Source organism: Solea senegalensis, linkage group LG10, assembly GCF_019176455.1.
Source record: "Solea senegalensis isolate Sse05_10M linkage group LG10, IFAPA_SoseM_1, whole genome shotgun sequence".
NCBI lineage: Eukaryota > Metazoa > Chordata > Actinopteri > Pleuronectiformes > Soleidae > Solea > Solea senegalensis.
In genome coordinates, this window is record NC_058030.1 from 21,737,743 (window position 1) to 21,756,605 (window position 18,863).

The 18,863-nt window shown below is 41.0% G+C and overlaps 2 protein-coding genes across 4 annotated transcripts in view; one reads left to right on the forward strand and one right to left on the reverse strand.

Moving 5' to 3' along the window:
- The window catches only part of frmd4a (FERM domain containing 4A), a 129,487-nt gene extending 121,078 nt beyond the window's left edge, over positions 1–8,409 (reverse strand). Inside the window, exons 1-2 of one of the 2 annotated variants that reach the window (XM_044035685.1) lie at positions 8,246–8,409; positions 8,094–8,159 (exon numbers count right to left, since the gene is read on the reverse strand). In XM_044035685.1, coding sequence (XP_043891620.1) covers positions 8,094–8,138 — 45 coding nt within the window. In that variant the 5' untranslated portion in view covers positions 8,139–8,159; positions 8,246–8,409. Of the gene's footprint in view, positions 1–8,093 lie in introns of both variants that reach the window. The other variant, XM_044035684.1, reaches the window with a different exon arrangement.
- A 4,425-nt stretch (positions 8,410–12,834) lies between these two features.
- Positions 12,835–18,668, forward strand: LOC122775637 (receptor-interacting serine/threonine-protein kinase 3-like). Of its 2 annotated transcripts, none has more exons than XM_044035692.1 (12): positions 12,835–13,125; positions 13,631–13,805; positions 13,904–14,216; positions 14,300–14,448; positions 15,603–15,652; positions 16,105–16,260; positions 17,592–17,674; positions 17,801–17,858; positions 17,948–18,015; positions 18,115–18,154; positions 18,247–18,489; positions 18,568–18,668. In XM_044035692.1, the coding sequence occupies exons 2-12, from the start codon at positions 13,651–13,653 to the stop codon at positions 18,573–18,575; spliced, it is 1,323 nt and encodes a 440-aa protein (XP_043891627.1). In that variant the 5' UTR covers positions 12,835–13,125; positions 13,631–13,650; the 3' UTR covers positions 18,576–18,668. The 2 variants fall into 2 exon arrangements, with proteins under 2 accessions (XP_043891627.1, XP_043891628.1); XM_044035693.1 differs by having other exon boundaries at positions 18,118–18,154.
- The last annotated feature ends 195 nt before the right edge of the window (positions 18,669–18,863 follow it).

The window sequence follows — 18,863 nt, forward strand, 5'->3', positions numbered from 1 at the left end:
ACAGGGAAGTGACACACTAGCAAGGCAGCTAAAGCTAATTAGGTCTGAAGTAAAGTACCAAAAAACAACAAGTAACATATTTTCATGTCTTACCTTTGAACCATTTTGTTGGCTAACGCTCCTTTTTTTTTGTCTGTACAGAAGTTTTATCGTACAACTCCAGAGCTCAAAAGTGTTGGAGCATTTTAAGAAAACAAAAGAAGAAAGTGTGCAATGCAATATCTGCAAGACAGAACTTGCCTTTCACGGCAGCACAAGTGCGATGCACGTTGTGAAGAGGGACCGTCGTCTCGGTAAGCTAACTGGCTAGTTAGCTGCTAACATTAGCGTAAGCAGAGACTTAGACTTCCTTTTTATTGTCACAGCAGTGAAAACTGGCAACGAAATTACGTTACTTGGCAAGCAGATAAAAAACCAACACATAGCATTGAATTGAGGTAGATTATTGTGTACTGTGATTAGTAAAAGAAATAAATAAGTGTTTTTGTATATAAAAAAAAGTAGTGCAAAAAATCAACAAAAACAGGAATGAAATCTGTAAGCAGTAGTAAGAGAGCTTACTACTTACTCATATTGATAGCTGTAAACGTTAACATTAGCGATGACGATTGGATTCATTAGCCTTAGCACACATATTTCAATATTTCAAAATTGAATATGATTGTTATATAAGTGCAGCTACATGCTGGTGCGATAAACTGTATGTCATACATTCAATTTATGTATGATCCGATTAGTTGGCCCACATAGTCTGTAGTGTTTACTTAGTAGAACTAATCACAGCAGCCATGACATAGCAGCCAAAGGATAGAGTTGTGACATTCTACTTTAAAAATACCTGTAAACATGTTGGATCAGTGGTTGAGGTTTTCCCTTGATGGCTGATATGAATGGGTATGAAAGATGTGGGTGAAAGACAAAACTCTAGTATAAAGTAGCTTTTAGTGGTCATCAACTGAAACTGTATTAATTCATGCAAACAAATGCAACAAAAGAAATGTCCTCACAAAGAAAAAATATTTCCAGAAAGACAAAAATATGCATCAACAGTAAAACCAAAAACACAGAAATCCAACAGCAAATGCATATGAGAAAACATCAGCATTTTCCCGAATAACAGAAGTGCTCCGGGCCTGTCGGGGGCGCTGTCGTGATGAAAGTGGAGGTGACACAGGTAAGTGATGGATTGCAGGCGAATAACTGTGTGTTTTTACAACACCTGGTCTTAATTGTTGTATTTAGAAAAGAAAAGACAAGAGTGTGGTCCAGATCTTTAACAGCATTTAACAGGAACTAAGTGTATCAGTATTGACCATTTGCACTTCTATGCTGTACATGTCACACTTTCAAAGATGCAAAATGTGACACGATAAAGTGATGCTAAAGGAGAAGTACGGACATTTTACAAGTGTTTATGCAACACTGTCCATTATTTTATCAGCAAAACCACCAGTGCCACTGCTACGGGAAAAGTCCAGACATCCAGCTAATGACGCTAACCGTCATTAATCATTAATCAATAATACTGTACATGTATTGTAATACTAAAGCTAGCTCCTAGATACGTTGTTTGTCTTAGCTTTTGGTGGAGAAGAAACCCGAGCTAAAAGAGAAGTCAACTAAAATAGACTTACTTTTTCCCCAACAACATGACCCATGACGTTTCAATACAGCATCACAACAGATAGTAATGAGAAAATATGAAATTGTGTCGAGATGACTGTTTTGTAAGTGTATTTAACAGATGCAGAAGCTAGTTATTTCTTTATCAATATCAATGACACATGCTGAACTGAGTCAACATGCTGTTGGAAAAACAAACAAGGCATGTGTGTAATTTAGATGTACAATAATGGTACATATTTATATTCCTCATCCAGCTACACAGACCTAAAGTACACACACACACACACACAGTTATCAGCATGTGACCATTAGACGATAGTGATGTGTTTTCTGTTGTGTGTCTTTTCCTGCTGCAGCCACTGCACAGCTTTAGTCCGCTGACATCAGCAGAGGCAGCTTCTAACATCGCTCAAGCATGACTGTTCTGCAATCACACTGCGGTAATAATATACCGTGAAATGATGATAATAATAAATAATAAACCAAGAAGTGCACACATAAGCATAAATGATGAAGAGATGCAAAAGTATTCAAGTGGGAGAAAATAAATAAATTGCCAGTTAATGAGACATGAACAGATGGAACAATGGTAATGTTGAAGTCTGTGTCTGTTCTATCTCATGCTTATCATCCACAGGAGGTAGAAAACTGTACCGGTTTTTGAAATGAACTGTCAAGTCTGGCGGGTTTGTAAAGGCTCGAGTGTTCCTGTTGTGTTTTTGTGCATCTCGGAGTCGATTGTTTGATTAAATCTCAGTTGGAGTTTAAAGAGCACAGTGGAGAGTTTATGATATGTGAATCTGAATCATCTTTTTAGACTGATATGCATGCACAAGACGCACATTCAGGCACACACATACACTCTGCCCTCCCCTGGTTGCCATTGTTGCAGGGCATTAATCAATTATCTCAGTATGATGTCATTCTGCTAACCCTCCCCCATGTTTAGCCCTCCTCCGTTTGTACGCCGGCTGCTCTGTTGCAGTGCGCACCACATCAGGAATGGAGAACGATAATGTGAAGTAAAAAATAATCCCTAATATTCTTCTAAATCATAGCGTTTGCCTCTTTTACTGAGAATATAACACACTTTTGCCATGGAGTCACGAATGTGGAGCATATGACGTGAAAAAGCAGTGGTCGGATTAGAGCTAAATGAGTCCTCTTGTTTGATCACACTGAGTCTTCTGGTCTCCATCCTCAGTGAGAGCATAATTGAATAAGGGACAGTAATGAAGAGGCATGGATGGCAACAAGAAGGGCAACGTGAGGTCATTGTTTTGGAGTTCCTGTTTTGGAGTCACATGTTTACACATCATGGCACGATGTGAAAGCCACTCAATTACAGCTGGTGTGAAATGGTGTCACCTCCATGAAAGCATGAGCTGTTTTTAGCAATTTGGAGATAATCCACTTAGTTTATGTATGTGTGTGTGTGTGTGTGTGTGTCAAGACACAAAGTTGCCCTACTTTCATTCAGATGTGTTTGTACAGACCAGAGAAACAACCAAGGAGCCAAATGTTTGATTGAAGACCGTATACAGTCTTCCAGTTTGCAGGGTGAGTCTAACCAGGAAGAAAGAATTTCCCGAATAGCCACCAGGGGGCAATACCACCGGCTGCAAAATAACTCAATTTGAAAGGAAATCTATGGAGTTACGGAAGCCCGTGAAATTTTGATGTAATTTTTGTCACCAACTCATTAAAACGTGAAGATTCAAAGCTTTTTTAATTGGAGAAAGCTCTGAGCCTTTAAGAGCAAAACTAATCACATAATGACCTGCATGCTAAAGACTGTAGCTGCTCCAAGAACACACACATCTATGTCATGTTTGGATTCACTGTCTGTCCGTGTTTAATAAAAATAGTCTTGTTTTATCATTATTAAAAGGCAAACTGGAGCAGTGCAGCAGTGGGTACATCGGTCCAGGTATGAGAACAAAGAAAACAACAACACACAGCAAGAATTGCTCAACCGAGATCATCTAAAGACACACCAATGTCACACTCTGTTCTGCAACCTTATTTTTAGCATATGAAAAAGGGCACACATTAAAAAAAAAGAAAACTAAATGGAATATAAAGACAACTTACTTGCTTGAATTTGAATTATTTAAATATTTATTACTTACTTAATTTAAGTCTGTCAACCATTTTAGTCCCATGTGGATTTTAAATCTCACCATCACTGAGTGTGATGTGTGGGTCAGTGGCCTCAGGAGGGAAAATAAATATATGTACTGTATGTAATTAAGCTTCAAATTGTAAAATATTGATGTTTTTAATAAAAAAATAAAAGCTCTGTAAACAGTGACATTCGTGTGCCTGAATTAGTTTATACCTTGAAATGCAAAATGCCTGATTCAAAGTTTAAAATGTATTTTAAGCCTTTTTATGAAATAAATGGAAATACTTTAAACTTGCATTAAATAGGTAGTGACATCTTAAAGGAGCATATGTGATAAGGGATTAAGGAAACACTTCACTGCCAACAATGGTTCAGACAGTTTCTTATTGCTTTACAGCCTGGAAAATTCAGTTTATGTTGTGGAAAAGGCGTATATAGGTGTAGCTCCACCTCTTTCCATCAGTTTTCCATCGATTCATGTGGAATTCATGTTCCTCAAAAGCCACAGTTCTCTAAAAAAGAGGGCAAGGGGGCAGTGCTCTCCAATACCTTTCACTGATTGCCAAATCTGCCAGAGATTCAATTTCACTCTGCAGACACGAACCAATCGCAAACATGCTTTTTCCCCTGGTGCGCTCGAGGCGGGCTTAATGTGACCATGACAGAAGTGTTGTCGAGCAGCTTTTGTTTGATTACATCTAACATGACAGCCACCAAGAGCAGCTGTCTTTTGATTTGGCTGTAAGTGACTTCCTCCACGGAGCTCCCCTGGGCAAAAGTCATAAGATGCAATTATTAGATTGTGATCCCTCCTAAAAAAAAAACTGCAACAGCCTCTGCATATGTCATCAGGATCAATGGTATTACTGGTTGTAGGTCTATCCAACTGAATAAAGAAATTTCCATCTGCGTCCACTGGTCACACCTCCTGGAAGTGGGAGGTGACTACACCCTTTCTAGACTCATTCAAGCTCAGTTGAGATGAAGTCTGGATTTGAACTCTTGTTATAAATCATATTTAGTAGCCCCTTTAAGTTTGGATTTTTTTTCTTTTGTTTCTGTCGTTCTCCCTCTTTCGGGGTCACCACAGCAGATGATCTGCATATTTAATTTGGCAGAGATTTTTACACCAGATGCCCCTCCTGATGCAATCCCCCCACTCATTTTGGCTTGGGACTGGCACAAGAAGTACACTGGAGTTGGCCCCCCCATGGCTGGGGTCCCTCTGGCCAAATGGCTATTCTAAATGTTACTTCTTCACCAGTATTTTTAACACTTACATTTGATTATACATTATATAAATCTAGGATTTAAATAGGGGTCCATCTTGTTCTAGTTTAGGTGAGGGCTAATCCATGCGACACAGATCTCGGCAGCGAGGCAATAGCTTGCACCGCCGAGGTCAAACGATATCATCTAGTTTGTGATCCGCTCTAATATCAGATGACAGCTTCTCTGTGCGTCTGAGCTGCAGACAGACTCTTTATTGATCTCTATATCCTTCTTCAGACCAGGCAGAGAGCGAGACAGATGAAATCAAACTCCCCTGCATATATAAAATGTGCTCCTGCGTAATTAAGCTGTGAAAATTAAGTGCCTTTAATAAAAAAAAATCATCAATTCTCCTCCCAGTCATAAGATATATATATATGTATATACATATACATATATATATATATATATATATTCATTGGCCATCATACAATAGCCCCATCCTCAGTCTCTATGACAGACAAGAGAGCATTAAACTGCAGCTGGGATGATGTAAGCCTCGGCCAATCACATTAGTTCCAGACTAAATGACCCTGGAGGGGAAATAAAAGCACAATTTACTGCATTTATTTGTATCAGTCAAAACAACAGCATGACAGAAACTGTCCTTTTCCCTGATTATTCTGTCTGTCCGCGGTTGCCGGTGATGCAGGTTATTTGCCGTGCTGTCAGAGCGAATCATTTAAAGCAGCTCCCATAATCACTGCAGGAGATAATCACTTATACACCTGAAATATTAATACACACAGAGAGAGGCAGGAGGCACGATCAATATGAATTTTGGCTCCCACACAAACACAAGTGCACACACGAAAAATCCACACACGTACACATGTGCTGCATAAATTCCCATTAATAATTAAGATGGGCACAAGCTCTGAACGAGTCACCTTGTGTACAATGCCGGGGACTTTGGAAAGAAACCTCAATCTAATTCAGTTGCAACCTCAGAGTAAGTTAAAAGGTCCAGTGTAAGGTTTATTGTGTTTGTATTGTTTAATCGCATTAAATGAAGGTTTTCATAGCTTTAGAATATGACTTTTAGGGACTTTTAAGGCCTTGCAAGATCGCCCTCGGGCGGTTACCATAAAAATGAAGAATGGCTGCCCCTACATAAACTCAATCTATCAAACCAATGAAGAAGAGGGAGGAAATGACAGACCACACGTTACAAAACAAACACCAAGAGAGCTTTTGATGTCAACAGTCAGAGGCTAATGCTAAGTTCCAGTATCCATTTCCATTTTGGAACTCAGAAGCTGGAACTGGGAGTGACATCACTTGCTACCCAGTAGCCAGTGTTAGCAATAACAAAGCTCTACATAGTGCAGCAACATGTCTAGCACTATGTGTCAGGTTGGTGAAGTTGCTCTGGGTTTCTGAGTTGGACTCTACTCAGTTTGGTTTGGCATGTAGTTTTCAGTACCTCCTAAACGTGGTCATCAAAGCACAGCTGCTACGATTTTGTGACAGAGATGCGATTGTATACGCAGCGTCCATCTCAATCTCTCCGGATCCTCTTGTCAGACACCGAACACAGAAACCTCTACGCCTCATTGAGGTGGACAGCAGCCATGTGTGTTTCCTGGAACACTCATGCCGGGATTAAAAACTGGCTTGTTTGATTCTTGTGTTGGACATCACTCCGATGACTCCTCCAGTGACAACACACTCTGACCAGTCAGTGGCCGGTCAATCTGTTGACATCACATGATAGTATCGTGTCAGAACTCTGAGGACCTCAGAGTTCTTACGTTAGTGAAGCCGTCCATTGTGTGTGCGCAGTAAAATCTCACTTTAAAATATTAGATTAGGCTGCTGAATAAACACATTGTACAAATGGTTTATTATATCTAGTGTAGTCAATTTTTGCCAATGAATCCTCCCAAATACACCATAGATCTTTACGACACAGTCTAGTATCTATTTTATTTTCAGCAGAAATAAATGACCACTTTTACTTTCTCCTCCTTTTTCTGTCCCATTCCCTTTGTGCACTGCTGCCCTCATCACTCACACTTCCCTGTTTCGCCTTCCTCTCCCAGGCCTGTCCGTCATGTCTTGTTTTCTTTTCCCTCAACGCTCCTATTACTGCTTTTCCTCTCTCTCTCTCTCCCCAGTGGCGTGCCTGGCCCATTGCCATAGTAACAGACAGTCTTGACAGGTGGAGATAGCAGGTAGTGCAGCGATGCACAACTCCCCCTGGGGCTGCAGACGCCAAAACTATAGACTGGGAGAAGGCAGAACATGTCCTCAGAAACAACACTGACCAGTGTGGACCAGTGTGGTCCATGCCAGAGTCTGTATCCTACACATACTGTAAAACCACATGGCCGCTGTTTAACTGTGCAGCTTTGGGAGATGAGAAAGAGGAGTTTCTATTTTATTGCTCTCTCTGGCCAGACCTGAACCTGGCTGGACCCAGGAGTTCCTGACCAATCTGTTTCATGTAAATGAGAGACTGGATTCTATACCGACAGCATCCTGGGAATCATCGGCTACAGGCTGCAGCAAAACTGTTCTCTCTGCAATCTGTAATTGAATTGATTTAGTCCCAAAGAGGGGAAATGATGCACACACACACACACACGCGCGCGCGGTACAACCTTTAAACAACTTATTTCCATACACCACAGATACACACCTCGCTTACACGTCCATAGGTAATAAGATTGAAATAGCATCTGTTTCCGACATACACTCACGGCACCATGTCAACCATGGCTGCAATTGCTCCTTCAGGGATTTCTCCTGCTGCAGTAGTGGAACACGTGGGGGAGTTGGACAAAAGCTTTGTGTTTGCTGAGCTGGATGCAAACAGAAAAAAAAGAAAAGAAAGGAGCATCTTCTGATCCTCACTAGGAAGTTATCGCAGGATTGTAGCCTGTACTGGTCTGGACTGTAGTAAAAGGGGAGGAGCAAACAGGCACCATTCCCTTTTAATGAGACAACAGTTCACTGCATGCTTTGGGGGTTGCAAATGTGGCAAATGCTCTGCAGAGAAAGCGATGTTAAAACAGTGACAACAAGCACACAGGAAGCCAGGGGAGAGCAATGCAAAACTCACCATGAGCAAAGACACGGCTGATTCAGGCATGAGCTGCACAGCCATGATGGGATCCTGCTATCGCTTCTTGGGGAGAAAAAGAGGGGATGTTGTCAACTCTTCGTTATCCTTTTCTTCCTTCCTCTACGTATAGAGCTGGGAATCAGACTCACATCTGTCCCGGTGAAGTGTCCTCCCACTTTGGTGCCCTTCACCTCCTCTCTGCTCTCCAGTCAGTGCTGCAAACAGCCTCTGGTGACCAACTGTATAATGTCACAGTCTCTGAAGGGTACAGTTTCTGAAAGGCAATCTCCGGTCTTCCACTACTTTGATCAAAGAGCACAGCAGAAACCCCCCCTCCCCACCCCTCCTTACTTCTCGATCACTTTTCAAACACTCCCTGCAGACCCCACACCCACCTCCCTCACCCCAAACCCCTGTGACACGGGTGCTTTTGGCTAAACGCTCTCCTCCCTCACTTGCTGCCTTCTGCCTCCCAACACAAAGCACATCCAGACCTGCATGCGAGTCTGTCCGGCTGCTGCCACACAGGATGTAACCTGCATCAGTGATGCTCGCTCCTCCGGTCTGAAGCACTCCTCCACTGTGGCGGGAAAGCCCAGACGCTCACCTCTCCTCTCAGAGATCCAGTGCAGAGAGAAAGATCCTCTCTATACTATCCACCCTGCCTCATATATCATGAGCACGAGACAAGGGCAGAGAGGGAAGCAAATAGAGCAGAGTGTAATAAATGGGTTTCAGAAGGACAGACAGAGGATGGAGTAAAAGCAAAAGCCAGGAGCCACTGGTGAGAGAGCTCCACACTGAGCTGAGGGTTAATGAAGGTGGGAGGAGAAGAGGGAGGGGTGACAGCGATAGAAATGCAGAGAGTAAGAGTAGACCGCGCCTACTGATGTCGGCAAAAAAAAAAGAAAAGAAAGCAAGGCAGCATGGGATGTGAATAAATACACCTTCATGAAGGGAATGTGAGATCAGATTTAAATCTGTGGTAGATGTCCTTAAAACTGATTTTCTTTTCCACATCATTAATTATTTAAACAGAAAAGAGTCTCAGCATTGATTTTGTCTTGTGTGCACAGCAGGAACAGCACAGGGCAGAGAGGCATGTCATGCAGTCACACGACCAACGGATGGTACCCACCCTGGTATAAAATAATAATTTTAATTATTGTAACATTCTGAGTTATGTGAGGCGTGTTTATCCACCCCACACGACTCTCTGTGGTTCTCATTATAGCGGTGTTGTTTCTGTGTCTGTGGTGACATTACCGCACACAGTGATGATTGAGGGAAGGTAGCAGCAAACAGTTGGAGTAAGGACTTAGAGGTAGATGAGTTGTCTTTTCAGAAAGCTTCAAAAATCTTGATAGAAGAAAACACAAGCACCCGTGAAATTTCTCAGCAGAAGACGTGTCTTCCTCACAGCAGCATCTCCGTCACTTACTCCAGAAGCACAATTCATGTCTGTTTTTACTTCTAGCGGTTTGCTTTTGAGCTTTAGATCATAACTGCTGAAAAACACCTTTAGTCTTTAAGGGACAAGAGCCCCTTAAAGACTCCTACGACGTTGACCAATAGGATAACAGCGAGCCCTAAGAGGGATGCTGCTGCTGCTGCTGCTGCTGCTGTTACACAATAGATGAAGTACAAGGCACTTTGTGACACTCAGAAACCGGTCTACAACCTATTTATCTTTCTTTTCTTTTTTTTTTTTTGTGTCTGAGATCACGACCTTGACGATTACCCACAATGCTTTGGTAGCCATGATTGACCTATGAGCTCGCTCAGTGTGATGAACCGATGATTGGTCGGGGTTATACATGTAGTGTTGCCAGTCCACTGAACAAGACACGGCAAGAATCCATGCCACTGTGACTGATGAGCTGACAATGCTGTGTAGTCTGATCCCGGCAAAACTTAGACCTGCTCGTCTGTGTAACACATCTCTCCACAATCATTACCTCCACCAAGGTGGTTGATGTATTTTTGTCATTTTTGCCTGTCTGTGAGCAGCACGTCTCAAAAAGTGGATTTCTTTACACGTCGGTTATGGCCAAACTGAGAAATGAAGAGATTTGGTGGTAATAAGTCATAAGAATCCAGATTCAGGATTTCAAAGAATAAATGTAACCTTGCAAAATATGGGAGTGAACTTACACTCAGAAGCAGGCGTTCTTGGAGTTTTTGCACACTCTCAATGCTTTCTCTATTTTTACAATCTAAGCCCATCTATTTTCTGGCATTGTCGTCCCATCCATCATAAACAATAGTGTGACTATGTAATTGTGTGTAATTACTTACTTTAACTGTCAAGTTTTACGTAATTAGACCCAAATGCAGGACTGCAAAAATGAATAAAAACACACTCACTTTATCCTCCACATGGGGGTTATAGGAAAGCTGGAGCCAATCCCAGCAGGCATAGGGTGAAAGGTCCAAGGTCAACAACCACTCACACTTCATCTGCATGTTTTCAGACTGTGGGAGAAAACCCATGCGCACACACAGAAAGGCGAACCAGCGACCTTCATCTGAAAACACAGAGAGACTGAGGTCGTGAGGGACTCGGTTCAATTGAGTTCACTTTCACACTTTCTCACTTTAGTGAAACCAACCGAACCTTTTGAATAACGTAATTCCCCTCCTCGCCTGAGGTGGCGCTGCATCAAGAATTGAACAAGAAAACTTGCTCATTTGTTGGTTAAAAAATCCTCATTTTATGTGAACATACGACACATATAACCTGCAACAATGGGCTCACACATTTCTCCAGGCTATCGTTCTACACGTATGATTCAGTTGTGTTTTACCCACAATGCCAAGCATTGTAGTCCACTTCCTGCATTTCACTTGAAGCAAACCGAGACCTATGTTCTTAGGCGGACCAGAGTTTGCTTCTTTGGTGCATTCACGCCTCCACAAACGAACCGGGGCTGTGTGTGCATGCACGCTATAACTCGCTCTATAGGAGGCAGTGATAAGTGAACACATGTCAAGATCACAAGACACAGGTGAATCACGTCAGTGTGGAACAACAGTGGCGAGAAAACACAGGAAGTAAAACTAACCAAGGTACAAAGACTTCAGAATAAAACGTGAAACTAACAAAACACAAGGAAAACATACAACCTGAGGAAACGAGGAACAACACATACACTACACTACAGTACAACAACACAAGGTCTGTTTTTTTGTGATCAAAATATTTATTTTAGAAGAAGGGTTCACTGTAAACCACCTTCGCCCCGAGCCCTTCCAAGCCGATCTAGAGTCGGTCGCGGCGCACCACTGGCAGAGGAAATTTCATACTGCACTATAGAAATGACTGAAACGTGATTAAAACTAATAAGCGTTTTAGTCCAAAAGACTAAAACTAAGACTAAATCTACAATGGCTTCCAAAAACAACACTGCACAGTACACCATCCAGAGAAACATCCAGACCAGTAGAGAAAACCGCTGAACAGCCCAGACCAGGAGCTGAATACCAGAAAATGGAAGAGAGGTGATGCTTGTCCATGAAAATAAACCTCTTTACCACGACAGCACAGTTTCTCTTACTGCAAATTTTATTGGTCTTTGTATATTTGACTACTTATTAAACTATTCAATTTAATCAACACATTTAATTAAGATTTTCTGCAAAATGCAATAGCTTACAACATTTATATTATTTGCTCTGTTTACATAGCAATGCTGACACCTATTGGTGATTTACTGGTACTACTGCCTTAACAATGACACTGGCAATGGATAAGATAAGGATAATTTAATAGCATTTAATAGAGCCTTGAAGTAACGTATAAATACGGTAATAAAAATCAAAAAATAGTCTGATAGACTGTTTAATATACGACACATGACTTATTTTGGCATACAAAGAACCAACTCGTAACCAAAGACTACACTATGTAAAATGTGAATTAACTTTTATTCGTAACTTTGGTAAGTTTCAGATTTCATTTCATAAATAATATCGATGGAGGGGGGGCCCAAAAAATACAGTCTGCCTAGTATAGTCCATTTATTTAATCCGGTCCTGGTAGCGACAGTAGCTCAGTGGTAGAGCGAGTGGGTTCAATTCCCAGCTCTGCTAATCTATACGTCGATGTGTCCTTGGGGAAGACACTTAACCCCACTTTGCCCCTGACGGCTGTGCTGGCCGCGTGTGAATGGGTATGAAAGATGCACTGTTCATAGATGTGCTGTATGAATGTGTGAGTGTATGAAAGCATGAATGATGGAATGACAAAAGCTGCAGTTTAAAGAGGTCAACAAGAAAAAAGTGCCATTTAAATACAGACCATAACACACATGCAAATAACAGCCTGGCAGACAATAAGAGGCAGATAAAACAAAAACATTAAGTTCCAACTCGTCCACAATTAGCTGTGGGTCTATACTCAGTTCTTGTAGTAGGAGGCAAAGTTTTGATAAACTTGTGCAGACAACATTATTCAAAAGTCAACATACAAAAAAACATGTGTGGGTGTCGTGGTTGTGTCAGACAATATATTCACTACACTACACCACACAATATTCTATTTTGTGTTTGTATGCTGCCCAATTTACACCAAAACAATACAATTTACTTCTTTTTTTAAATAAAGAGATCAAATTAATATTGAGCAGAATTATTCTCTTATTATATTATCTATTATCCAAACTAAACACCACCTGACCTTTGTATTACAGATGTAAATAAGTCAACCTTTGTAACTTCCTCATATGGCATATGGTTGCCACCACTCCAGGAAGTTGTGGATGTGTCAGATCTTTATATAGAATTGCAACAAAATAAGAAAAACATTCCATTTTTGGGGGTGAATTTTCATTTCAGCAAATGGAAGGAGTTTGTGATGGAAAGTTCAAACTTGTTGCATGTTTGTCAGGATTGTTTTTATTTTTATTTTTTTTCATATAAATAAACCCAGCCCCTCTGCAGCTTCCTGCTACAGGAAGCTCAACGTTGTTCTGTCACAGCCAGGATAAGTGTGATAAGAGTGTTGGATTGTTTGGGTGTACCGCATATGGTAAGTACTAACAAGAAGAACACTTTAAAAAGAAAAGAAAAAGTAAAATATACTTGGTGGATTCTGTGCAGAATTTGGGACTAGATTAAGGATGAAAGTATTTCTTGCAGATGATATCTGATATCGAATCATAACAGGCAGAGCAGACCGCTAACAAAGCTGGTTGGCAGAGATTTGTAGCAGAACATGTTATATTACAGGTTTGCAGGTGATTCTATTTAACTCACGGAGAAAGATTAGAGGGAAGCAACGGCACTGCTGCTACCGAGTGACTAAGTGTACGAGTCTTGTAGGAGTAGGGAGAGGATTTAATGTAAGATTGAGTGTCACGTGTGTCGTCCAGTCAGCCACAAACACACACTCTGACGTAATGTTGACAGAGAAAGAGGAAGAGAAAACAAAAGAGCTGCTGCTCTAATGTCTTTGTAAAAGTTGGTACAATAAAGTGAATGTTATTTTCTTGTGTTTGTGTTGTTTTTTTAAATCCACCCTATGATTTTAACAGATTCGCAGTCTCAGCAGTAGATGGCGCTGCTGAGCCACACAGCTGAACTAGTTGGCAATGAAAGCTTGGAGAAATGGGAGTTTGTTGGTTCTGGGGGGTTCGGCCGCGTCTACAAGGCCAGACACAAGAACTGGGGGTTTGATGTGGCCATTAAGCTGCTACATGGTGGTGTCGGGTAAATGTATAAATAGCCGCAAACAATTAATGCCTTCACATCCTGCTACTGTATGTAAATAGTTCAAGATGTGTTCTCTTTTTTTTGCTTTCTTGCAGTACCCTCATGTCCAAGGACAAAGCACTGTCTGCAGAGGCGGAGCTCATGAACAAGGCCTCCTGTGAGTTTGTACTCAGAGTTTATGGAGTTTATGAGGGAAACTTCATGCAAAGTGGAATAGTCATGGAGTTCATGAGCAGAGGGTCAGTCCAGACTCTGATACAGGACCTCTGTGGTCGTCCTCCATGGCCCCTGACGTTCCGCTTGGCCCATCAAGTGGCTCTAGGCATGAACTTTCTCCACTCAAGGAACCTCATTCACCACGACCTGAAACCAAGTAACGTACTGCTGAACGACGACCTTAACGCCAAGGTAGAATGCATCAACGTCAACGAGTGAACCTATATTTGGTTTGAAGCTAATGAAGCTAACGGTGCGGTGTGTTTGCTCAGTAGCTGGCAGATTTTGGTTTGTCCAGAGTTTCCACCAGCGCTTTGAATAGCAACGAAAAGAAGAGCGGAGAGGTCGGAGGCTCGTACAAGTACATGCCTCCCGAGGCTTTTGAAGCTTCGTACGAACCCGTCCGTGCCTTTGACAGATACAGGTAAATATCACTCAATACAATGTCTGTTGAGGTTCTCAGTCATCCAGATCCAGGTCATAGTCATCTTCAGTAGTGAGCTGTTGGCGACTGGACAGGTTTGAGTTGAGTTTAAGTACGGGCGAAACTGAAAGTTTAGTTCTTTGGCCAAAACATCCAACATTTCAGGTTGGGTGAGGATTCATTTGGACGAATTTCCTGCGTCTCTGACTGTGTTGTGTTATCTCGTTTCCTCAGAGTCAAATCTTTGGTGAGAGAGGAGTTATTGCATCTCGACTTGTCACTTTCTTTCCTTACTTTTGGTGCAATTTTGGTGTGATCTTAATCAAGTAAGACCATTCGCCTACAGCCAACTACTGAAGGTCCAGTACAATATAGTACAAAACCAAAGATTGTGTATAGAAATTGATTTAGTCTTCCAGTTCAAAACAAAATCAGAATCCTCAAGATTTGCCTTTGCCAATGTCGAAGTTCACAAGTTTCCTGCAATCAAGTGAGATGTAGAAGCTCATTTTATTAAACACTTCCAATCAAACCAAGTTATTTTTATAATGATCTACAGTGGTATAGTAGTAACTGCTACAGTAACACTTTGTTTTGATTGTCCATTGTTGACTCTCTCGTGTCACCAGATTATCAGTTGTTATTAATTATTCAGCTGAAGTGATTGTAACGCTATGTTTGCAGTGTTATTAACCATCATTCAACTGCGTCTCTGTAGCCAGTTGACTATCTACGTCGGATTAGTCTGTCACTTGACAGAGTGAACAGGATCATGTCAACATGCGATCACACGTATGATCAATTCTTAGTTGACAGTTTATTGTAAAGTAAACGTCAGAGCATAGACAAGTTGACACTCAGTTGCTGTTAGTTGACGATCAGACTGTTAGTAGGGAATCTACACTTGCATCAGTAAATCAGGACCATCTAATTAAAGTGTAAAACAGTTGAGAACAGTACAAAGAAGCAAGAAGCAAGTCGACCTGATAATTAATACCTGTTGATTACTAGTAGAGAATCAACAACGGACTATCAAAATAAAGTGATATCCTCCTACTTCATAGGCACCACTTTAAAAAACTGGAATTCTACATCCATTTTGCATAAAGTCTATGTGCTAAACTTGTAATAACAATGTGTCTTTTTTTCATCAGCTATGGTATCCTTCTGTGGTCTATTGTTACGGGGAAAGAGCCCTATCCATGTATGTATACATTTTTTTTATTATCTTACCATTTATCTCCTCTAACTTTTTTTTTTTTACTAATCTAAGCTAATATATTATTTTGCAAAATGACAGCCCGTCATCTCCTCTTCTGTTTGCACAGTAATTACCGTTTCCTCGTGAGTTATCACTTCACAGCGAGTTAAGATTGAAAATAGGGGCGCTGTTGCACCCTAATGAAAATCCCCATTTATACTTTCATCTGTAGTCCCTTCACAGGTTGATTTAACAGATGAATGCATACATACACCACAGTAATACACAAAGTTGCATGTATACATTATAGCGAAAAACAAATAAAAAAAGTTAACACTATAAAGTGCCATTAGCCTAGATAATTTGCACCTTTTCCATTAATATAATGTTGAAAAATGACACCTAAATGTACAAACTGTATATGTGTTCTTCGCCGTATCATGGGTTATATACAGCTGCTGACAACCATCTTGTGGCCCTGAGTATCCCTCGTGGACAGAGACCTTCTCTTGAGGACATTAACCAGGGGGAGGCGGAAGGATTAAAAGACCTGCTCGAGCTCATGAAGATGTGCTGGGATGAGAATCCAGTGAAGAGGCCCTGCTTTAAAGGTTTGCATTATTTACGCTGATTAACATGTTTTATGTCCCCATATTAGAGCATTGGCTACAGTTAAATGGGCAGGAGGATTTTTTTATCCATCAATTGGACATTTAGACCTGGGTTAAAGGTCCAGTGTTGAAGAATTAGTGACATTTAGACTCCAGAGTGCAACAACTCCTCCACTTACTCTTCTCTTTCCCTCATGGGATTATGGTGGCCTTTATATACCAGAAAGGATGTAATAAACAAACTTGGTGGTGGTCAAATGGGACACCCTTAAAATAAGTCATGCATCATCACATAAGCAGATGTGTCAGAGATTCAATAAGCCGTCAAAGGAAATATCCTTTTTCTTTGATGACACTGATAGAAATGAAGCAAAAGAAGGGCCACAAATAAAAAAAAAGATCATCATTAAACCCATGTACATTATGCAACATGCAAAACATTTACATTTTAGCTGTAAACATGTTTAGGTTGTGCCATATGACTCAGAGAGAAAATATCTAGATGTCTGCTCACATTCTGAGGCTGTTGCTCATCTTAGCTCAGATTCTCATCACAACTGCTAACACCCCAACACTGATTTGCCCCTTGAACTGAGCAAGAATCATCTTGAGGTACCCCGTGGGGATGATGCACGAATTAGTATGGGTTTTTCTGTTAAGGCCAAACCTGTCAGAAAACACTCACTAATTTTGATGTGGTTAGCACAGGGTTACATGGTAACCAATGCTATGTTAATTTAGTTATTCTTTAATCTGGGGAGAATCTCATAGCCCTCCAACTCCTTGTAGTGACCCCTGGAAAAAAAATCAATTTGAGGGGGCATTATCCCTCTACTTCAACATGCAAAAATGGTGGGAGCATAGCCAAGTGGGCCCACCTGGGATTTAGCCCTCCTCACTCCCACCCTTTTTTTGCCGTTTAGTCCTTTGTTGGTTATGCATTTACTGTATGCGTTCACTGCATCAGGTTCAAGTCCATTCTGGCGGCTGTGAAAACACTGTGCCACAAGATGACGACCTCCATAAAACAAGACTCTTGCCTAAAGTACAAATAAAAGGGTAATTCTACCAAATGAGTTTTATTTTAAGGCGATTTTAGCATTATACACACATACACAAACACTTCCTGCCAATAGACAATAGACAATGGGCCGTTACGATTCAAGAAGTTCAGACCCTGAAATCAAATCCATACTTTAATCTTTCTTTCCACAAGGTAAAAGTCAGATTCTAGTCTGACAAAGACAATCATCTGGCTCGATTATACTGTGCATGTAAACGTAGTGACTTACTGTGATGTCCTCTAAAATGTGAATCGCTTTCTGTTTCAGAATGCCTTGAGGTCACTGAGACACTTTTCTCAAAGCACTGGGGAGAAATTCATGTGGCAGTTCATCACGTCTTGACAACTTTGGTACAACTCATGAATTCACTGGGAAAAAAATGAAACATACCTCTGAAAAATAACTCGTCACTGCATGTAATTTATGAACAAATGGTTTACGTCTTTCTCCCGTTCATAATGTTTTCTCCCCTGCAGTCAAACACAAGTAATCGGCATTCAAGTGTGCCATTACACTGCTTTCCTCAGACAACAGGTACAGTACTTTGTTATACATTTCATCTGAGTCTTAATTGTTTCCGTGTTATAATAAATCATCTCATGTGAGTGTTTGTTTTCTTTCAGAACAATCAAAGGCACGTGCCACTGTGAATGGCGTCAGAGTTATAAATAATGAAAAGGCTTCAGCACAGGTATACTATTCATCAAGTCTGACGACTTCAATAATTGATATCGTGCTGTAAATAATTGTCAGCGGTCAAAGGATTAAATGAATTTTTTACTTTTACAAGCAGGACAATTCTACCACAACAGTGAGTGACAGAGATAAAGGTGAGCGTCCGTGTCAGTGAACTGGCACATCCGTTTCCAATTTAATCACACTTTTCACGCTCACGCTCTAATTGCTGCTCGTTGTCAAACAGCCAAGTTTGTGGACGACAACAGGGCGGCGCTAATTCAACACGTGTCCGAGGTAATGGCGATCGTAGAGGAGCTCGGAAACATGGTCCACACTGAGACCTACTCGGCGATTGAAGCGGAAAAGACGAGCCGTGAACAAATGAGGGCGCTCTTTCAAAGGACGTTTCGTCCAGGAGGGGTAACTGTCAAAGCTGCCTTCTACACCGCCCTTAAAAGACATCACCCCGAGCTGGTGGAGAGGCTCGGTGAGATCTGCTCCCAGTTTTGACAACATTTAACGTAATACAATTCTTTTTTAAACGATTCTTTTTTTTCTGTTCCAGGTGGATAACTTGAAAGTGCCGTTAGCGTTGATCACGACACAAAGAGTCGGCGATCCGATGTTTGGAAGAAGCAGAAATAAAATAAAATCGAACAAAATCGATTTATTGAGTAATCTTTTGGTCCAGAAAATGTTGATCGATGTTTTTCCAAACCTGGAAATGATTCTCATATGTCTTGTTTTGTTTCAGTTTGAATGATTTCTTTGTTACATGGAGCAAAAAAAACCAGAAAATATTCACATTTAAGAAGCTGAAAAATCTGAAAGCTTGTTTTAATGATGAAAAAAAAATATATA

Bases quoted from the DNA above. Each gene is read 5' to 3' on its own strand.
- LOC122775637 (XM_044035692.1), top strand. From the start codon at position 13,651: ATGGCGCTGCTGAGCCACACAGCTGAACTAGTTGGCAATGAAAGCTTG. The intron at 18,016-18,114 runs GTATACTATTCA...TACTTTTACAAG, and splicing joins ATGAAAAGGCTTCAGCACAG to CAGGACAATTCTACCACAAC. The intron at 18,155-18,246 runs GTGAGCGTCCGT...GTTGTCAAACAG, and splicing joins AGTGAGTGACAGAGATAAAG to CCAAGTTTGTGGACGACAAC.